Source organism: Mirounga leonina, unplaced genomic scaffold (assembly GCF_011800145.1).
Source record: "Mirounga leonina isolate KUSES-001 unplaced genomic scaffold, KU_Mleo_1.0 Mir_94, whole genome shotgun sequence".
In the NCBI taxonomy this organism is placed as follows: domain Eukaryota; kingdom Metazoa; phylum Chordata; class Mammalia; order Carnivora; family Phocidae; genus Mirounga; species Mirounga leonina.
Genome location: NW_023270855.1, coordinates 43,913,906 through 43,921,123, shown reverse-complemented (window position 1 = coordinate 43,921,123; position 7,218 = coordinate 43,913,906). Strand labels below are relative to the sequence as shown.

At 54.9% G+C, this 7,218-nt stretch overlaps 1 protein-coding gene across 2 annotated transcripts in view; it reads right to left on the bottom strand.

The window, feature by feature from the left end:
* Positions 1-2,583: 2,583 nt before the first annotated feature.
* FYCO1 (FYVE and coiled-coil domain autophagy adaptor 1) overlaps positions 2,584-7,218 on the bottom strand; it is a 73,331-nt gene continuing 68,696 nt past the window's right edge. The window contains exon 18 of one of the 2 annotated variants that reach the window (XM_034997821.1): positions 2,584-5,618. In XM_034997821.1, the coding sequence (XP_034853712.1) occupies positions 5,543-5,618 (76 nt within the window). In that variant the 3' untranslated portion in view covers positions 2,584-5,542. The remainder of the gene's footprint in view (positions 5,619-7,218) is intronic. The other variant, XM_034997822.1, reaches the window with a different exon arrangement.

Genomic DNA, 7,218 nt, shown 5'->3' with positions numbered 1-7,218 from the left:
ACCGAAAGGGCTGACCTGCCGAGAGTTTCTTTCTGAGTCCCCTGGGGAACCTCTACATCCTCCAGCCCCGCCGGGCAGCGTGGCCAGGAGAGGCAGGGCACCCCCCAGTGGCCTTGGAGCTTGCAGACACTAGGCTGGGCCCCGATTCTGGAGAGCCTGGAGCAGACTTTGGGCATCTCGGGTTATTCCGTGGTTTAGTGAGCGGGGTGGGGTGTGATGGGGATTTTGACACAGAGGCCCCCGGATCCCAGCCTCTGGTGCGGCATACTCAGCCATGTGGGTCTCCATTGGTTCTCGTTCCAGCCCCCAGCCCACGTGGCTCCCAAGTCTCTGGAGGGACCCTTCTGTTACTAAGGAACTCCCGCTGCGTTGTTCTGGGTGCTTGGATAAACCAACCTTCCATTACTTCAACCTGCTCACCAGACAGTAAGAGGCTCGACTTAGGGCATCATTAGTACAAGAGAGGGGTACGGAGTGGGGCAGGATAGAGACCAGCTCACCTCCATCCTCCCCACACCTTCCCCTGCAGGCTCGCCCTTTGCCCTTCTCTGCTGTGAGAGTTTCAGGAGCTTCTGTGCCTGGCCAAGTTGGCCAATGGGATTATTGACGGCCTTACAGCAGACCCAGCATGGGGACTGACCAGTATCCTCACTGATTCCATAACTGTTGAGCACTTCTGTGTCTGGCATGGTGCTCGACGCTGTGGAGGCGAGGGAAGGGAGGGAGATGAAGGAAACACGGTCCTTGCTCTCGAGGGAGGGTGTGGCTATGGGTACAGAAAGTATAACTTATTCCTGCATAACTGATTCAAAGAAGAGGCCACATGAGAATCTGAGGACAGGGGGACAAGTGGAGGAGGAAGGGAGGGAGATGGAGGGAAGGGGGGCTGGGGATGTTCTGTGGGGCTCGAGGCACTCAAGGGAAGGAACATCATCCCTGGATGTGGGGTGTGGCGTGAGTGTGGATGGGCTGTCCAGCCTGGGTTCAATCTGACCAGTCCAGGAGCGACAGTCCTGCCCCTCTGGGTCTGTGTCTGGTCTCTGCTGATCCAGCATGAATAGCTAAGTGGCAGTGGGAATGTGACTCTTTCCTCTGCCTGCTGTCTTGGCTTGGTGGTCTTGCCCAATTTTGTACCAAAGGTTGACTGATGGTGGTTTTAGGGCATCCATGACCTTCCCCCTGACCTCACTGTTCTGGTAGGTCAGCAGTGTGCTCTGTGCTCATGGAGCTCTGTGAGTAGCCCAGGAGGGCCAGGCAGCTCATGTGCTGGAGGGCAGTGGGTTGGAATGATACCTTGGCTCCAGCAGGTCTGAACACTGACCTTGGGGTAGGTGGGGAAGTATCCAGATCCCAGGCCACATGGCAACCTTGAGCCCTTCTGAGAAACCAGAGTACAAGCTGATGCTCTATCTCCAGGCAGGGCAACTCAACTCCAAGTCTGGTCTAGGTAACTTTTTTTTAATAAAGAGATTTTATTTATTTTTTTGACCGGGGAAGTGGGGAGCAGGGAGGGAGAGAGAGAGGGAGAGAACGAGCAAGGGGAGGGGCAGGCAGAAGCAGAGGGAGAAGCAGGCTTCCCGCGGAGCAGGGAGCCCGATGCGGGGCTCAATCCCAGGACCCTGGGACCATGACCTGAGCCGACGGCAGATGCTTAACCGACTGAGCCACCCAGGGGCCCTGGGTCTGGGTAACTTTATCAACGGGCCTTATGTCCCAGTGGAATGAAAGACAATGCTACTCCCAATCATAGTGTTTGCTTTATTTAAATCCTGAGGTTAAAAATAAAACTGTTCCAAATAGTGCAGCAGATGCTATAGAGGAATATGTTTTGGGATACAAAAGTTTCTCACCCCCACTGTGCAGGGCGGGTGTTGGCATTTGATGTGCTTCTGGGTAATTCTTTGGCAGATAAGAATGCAATGGGTCCCCAGACCCACTATCCCATAAGGCCTCGAGAATTGAGGATTCGTCAATGAAAGTGCAATTCTGATTCGGAAGCCGCCCAGCGGAGGCGTGGGTGTGGCTCTGCAGCCCCCAGAGGCAGGAGCGTCCCTGGATAACACTCATCACGAGGTTCTGACGAAGCCTGTTCATCGGCCATGTCTCCTGAAATCTAAAGATAGACTTTATTATTTTAAAAAAGCGATTACGAAGGAAAAGGCATTATTAATTCAGTCTTTCCTGTCTCCTTGGAAGAATCACAACGCAATGAAAAAAACTTCTCCAGGTTTCCACTAAGAAGCACCTTTCGCTAAGTGTTTTGTAAACATGGCTGGCTGGCTCACGGGTGTCTGCAAGGCGACCCCTGGTTCTCCGAATCACCGACGGCTTTTGCTTTCACTCTCAACCCCTCAGAGCCAGGGATGGGGGCTCTCACGTGTAGTTACGAAGGTGGACTTTAAGAAATGAAACTCCTAAAAAAAACCTTAAAGATCAGCGGCCATCTAACCAGTATCCGATAGAGCACTGGCTCTGAGATACCACCTCCAAATGGGCATTTCCTTTCATTTGAGTCTAGAATGGCTTACCCACCCAAGGAGTGGATAACTGAAACATTTCAGAACAACCATCCCTTTGATTTTTCCATTGTATTATGTAGCTTTTCCTTTTCTACTTTTCAAACCCGGTAGGGTTTTTCAGTTCCAGATTCCTTCTTGATCCGGTTGACCTGGAGTCCAGAGGGCTCCAGCCACGAGCACACTGCAGAGGCCACGCTTTATCGTGACGCCCGCCCTTCCTCGCTGCGGGTGAGTGTGTCTGAGGGGCCACGTTCTCGGGCAAGGTTGATTAGTGGCTTCTGAGGCAGAGGTGAACAAGGCAGTGGGATCAGTGCTAGAAAGTGAGCGGCTGTTATTCAGAGAGCTGGGCCATCTGGGGGCTGCTGGATTTTTGCTTTGTTGTTTTGTTTTGTGTTGAATAGTGATCTGGGGTCCCATTGATGATTTCTAGTGTAATTCAGTCTACTGGCTGGGGCTACTGCCTTCAATAGTTGCTCTTCATTGTCATCTGCATTTTTTTTAAAAAGTACCCCAACCCCAAAAAACCTCAGTAAAGTCGGGAACCTATTCAAAATAAGAATAAAGCTGTTCATACGAGCCACGCTGAAATAGGCCACCATGTTCTCTAGTTGCATAATGCACAGCAAACTCGAGCTCACACGGCAAAGTAACAAAGGAAAAAGAGTCTGTCCAGCATGAAAATAAATAGGCTGCGGAGTCAGGACATGACCGCTGGGGGAGCGGGCAGTCCTCTGAATGTAGCCAATGTTCCAGGGGGTACACACCACAAGGGGCCTCTGCTCTCTGGGAGGAGTGGCTCTGGGCTGGCTTCGAAGGAGCCAAGTGGTTTTTAAGCTGTAGTTGGTTTCCTGCTGGGCTGAGTGACAGAGATTCACCAGGGGGCTTGGATGGAATGTTCCAGGCCTTTTGTAGGAAACACAGGAGCTGTTAGCTGCACAGGATGGTGGTGATACCATCTGCTGGCCGTCTCCATGGCATCCTGGGAGAGTACTCAAAACAAGACTCCAGACTGCTTTGGGTTCTCTTTTGTTAGTTTCTTTCTTGTGGTAAACCACCCATCCCGATTACCCTTTTCAGAGGAGAGGGTGGGCTCAAAGGCAGGATAATTTGCTCTGGAACAATCCTTAGGCCGTGTGGCACACCTGTGAGGACAAGCATGAGGCTAGGGAGAGTCTCTGGGAGGCTGGCTGCTTTTTGCCTTGGTGTTGAGCACAGTCAAGGCCTTGGCCACTGGAAGATGCTAGGGACCCCAGTGGCTTTCTGCTAGAGGCAGCTGGCTGCTCTGAGGAAAGAGCGCAAGAGGTTTAGCTTCTCTCTGCGTTAATGTCTCAGGAAGGTTCTGTTCACCACCCCCTCCCCTGCCCTGCCTAAACTGACTGCAAGTGGCCAAGTCCTCTATTTGAGTGGAAGCTCTGAGCCCCCTCCCCGCTGCCCCACGAGTCCCCTCTGCTGGGTGGTGGCTGTGGGGTCTGTGTTGGACCTGGCCTGGGGGCTCTGACCTGTCCTTGAGCTCTCAACACCAGCCCAGCCAAGCCTGTGGGTGACGGAATGAAGCTTCCGTGTGGTGGGACTTGACCAGTCACGAGGCAAGCTGGGGGACGGGCTGGGTCTTGCGTTCAGATCCCCAGACACCCTGCCTGGCGCTCTCCCTCATCCTTGGCCAAAGTGGGCCCTGTCATCAGATGGCCTGCTCACCTGTGAAGTGTCTGAGCCCTGACTTCAGGCTCCAGCCTCTGTGAACAAGGCCCCAAGAGGCCATCAAAGGTGAGCTCCCTATGGTGGGAGGAGAAAAGGGCCACAGACAACAGGAAGACCATCTTCTCCTTGGCCAGGGAAGGGAAACAGGATTCATCGGCCCCAAGGGGAGATGGCTCCCGGCTGTCAGGTGTAGGCTGAGCCACAGGAAGTGGGCAAAGGGGTGCCAGGGAACAGACGGGTGGGGAGAAGGGACCAAGAAGTGAACTCAAAGCCAATTCATGAGTTATGCCTGTTATACCCGAATTACCAAAGACTTTTTTTAAGAAGGCCCCGATTTTGGAAAGTGGTTCTTACCCTGATTATGATCATTAGTGAACATGTCTGCGGATGAGGCAGAAGCTCGTATTTATACAAACAGAGACAGCCCAGCAGCCGAGCAGTGAGTCCTAAGGGCCAACACACAGTGCTGCTTAGTGGTCCCGGCATTGCCATCTGCGCAGACAGCCACTGCGGGACGCGTCCTCCGTGCGCTGGCTTTGGTTTCCCCGAGCATCTTCAGTTCTGATTTCTAGGCCGGTGTTTTCAGCTACTGGGGGGACTGCCTGAGTGAAGGGCTTTGCATGAGGACAGAACTTCCCAGACAGAAGGGCCGGGAAGAAAGTGCAGCTAGAGACCCCTCCAAAATTGCTGTTTCGGAGCAGCCCTGAATTTACTGGGGCAGGAAGGGACAGAGGCCTGACGGGAAGAGGCTGGCTGGGGCTTCAGGAGGCCCCCCCGCCCCCACCCTGGACGCCCTGACTCTTACGATGGCCCTGTGGCCTCGCGGCCTGAGGACTCACAGGCTCTGGCCAGGACGTCCCGGCTCATGGTCACCCAGGACACCTGGCCCCTGCTGGGCAGAGTGGGGCATCTCTCTCCACGGGCAGAAGCTGGGGTCACTGACTCTGGCCTGTGGAGCTCTCCACGGAGGCTGGGAACCAGCTGTGGCTCCACAGAGGTTCAAGGTCGCCTGAGTGTTTAAACCGTCGGCAGAGTGTCCCTTTGGGTGTGAGGACAGTTGGGTCCCTAATCCTTGGAAACGTTGCTTGAGCCCTTAAAAGCCACAGAGGCTAAGAGTGACGGTGCGTAGTGCTGACTACACAGTGCTCCAGACGATGCAGCTTTGAGGGGCGGCCGGAGGCCCAGCTCCCAGTTCTACACTGGTCACATCTGGAGCGGCTGCCTTTTTTTTTTTTTTTTTAGTGCTTTATGTGACAGGTGAGCAAGAGTAGTGTTTCCTGTGGATAAAGTGAAGCTATCAGAATCTACAATCCAGGTGCTTGAGGCTACGGGAAGTCACTTCCATCGTAGATCACAGGCCTGTCAACCGTCAAGTGATAAAACACTTTCTTGGAGACAAACCTGAGGAAACAGAAGTGGGAAAGGAGGGTGTCACTGGGAGCGCCGAAAGCCGGAGGGCAGCGGCGGCGGCTGGGGGGGCCTCCTCGGGGGGGTGCTGCAGCGGCCTGGCTGGGCGTGTGGGCGGGTTGGCGGCGGAGCCTTCTGTGGGGGCAGGGGCCTGGGCCCCTCACCCCGTTTCCTGTCTGCCCAGCAGAGCTCCCCCAAGCAGGGGTCCGGGGGTCCTGGGACGTCAGCACGGACTTCCCTGGGGCTTGGTACACAAACACCTGCTTTGAAGCTGCTGGGGGATGTGGGGGCTGCAGGGGGTGCAGCGCAGGGAGTGGACCCTGAGAAGAGGTTTCTGGAGGAGACGAGTATGGATTTCATCCCCGCTGGGCGCCTAAAGCCATTTTGCCACCCATGGTTTAGAAATCTCCGGCACGGAGTAAGGCGGGGTAGGTCACAGCACCGTGGTGGCCTCCAGTGGGAACTAGGGGCCTGCTTGGGGCATGGGACTGCGTTCTGCCCTCGGCCTCTCTGATAACCCACCGGGAGTCCCAGTGAGGTGGTGACAGTGCTCACTGCTTCTGCAGAGATGGGGCTCAGGGGCACTTAGAACTCGGAGGGCAGCTCTCTGGAATATGCTGGGCCTGTGCCCCATGAGTCCAGCTAATTCAAGGTATGTTTGTGCTCATGGGGGCATGCAGGGGAGGGGGAGGAGAGGGGGAGAATGGGAAGCTCCTCCTCTTAGCCCCTCCTTTAGTGGACGTGCTTGTCCACAATCCCTGGGCGCTCAAGGCTGGGAGGTGCTGAGGGGGCGGCACAGCTCTCCCCTAGAGTATCCTCACTAGTTATTCCACCAAAAGCCAAGTGGGCTGGGAAGGGTCCCTGTATGGGGGGATGTGGCCGCTAGCTCAGGGCCCCACTCAGGGAAGAAGTGGCTGCATGCTGGTCAGGCAGGTCTCCTAAAAAGGCGGCCCCAACAAAGGGCTTATGCTGAAGCCAGAAGAACCCAAGGGAAGGGTCCCAGCAAACTTAACCACCCCTGTCTCGTGTCTTCATGAAGTGGGGGCCCAGGCTCATGGCAGATGCTCAACCCATGTGTTCCTCTCCCAGCTTCCTTCCTTGGCTGCCCCTCCAGGCTGTCTCCCTATATTCCCAACTTCCTGCCCCCCAGCCCTTCACTCCTGCACCTGTATTTGGTGCTTTGATGCTGTGCTTCCCCGACACAGTATACACTGCTCCCACTGCCATGACAAGAAGGCCCAGGGGCTCCCTCTCACAGCTCTAGTCCTGGCCTTCATTTCTTGCTTGTCCATCCACCCATGCATCCATCCACCCGTGCATCCATCCTTCCATCCATCTATGCATCTACCCATCCATCCATCCATGTATCCATCCATCCATCCATCCATCCATGTATCCATCCATCCATCCATCCATGTATCCATCCATCCATCCATCCATCCATCCATCCACCCATGCATCCATCCATCCATCCATGTATTCATCCATCCATCCATGTATTCATCCATCCATGCATCCAGGCATCCATGCATCCATCCATTCATCCATCCATCCATGTATTCATCCATCCATCCATGTATTCATCCATCCATGC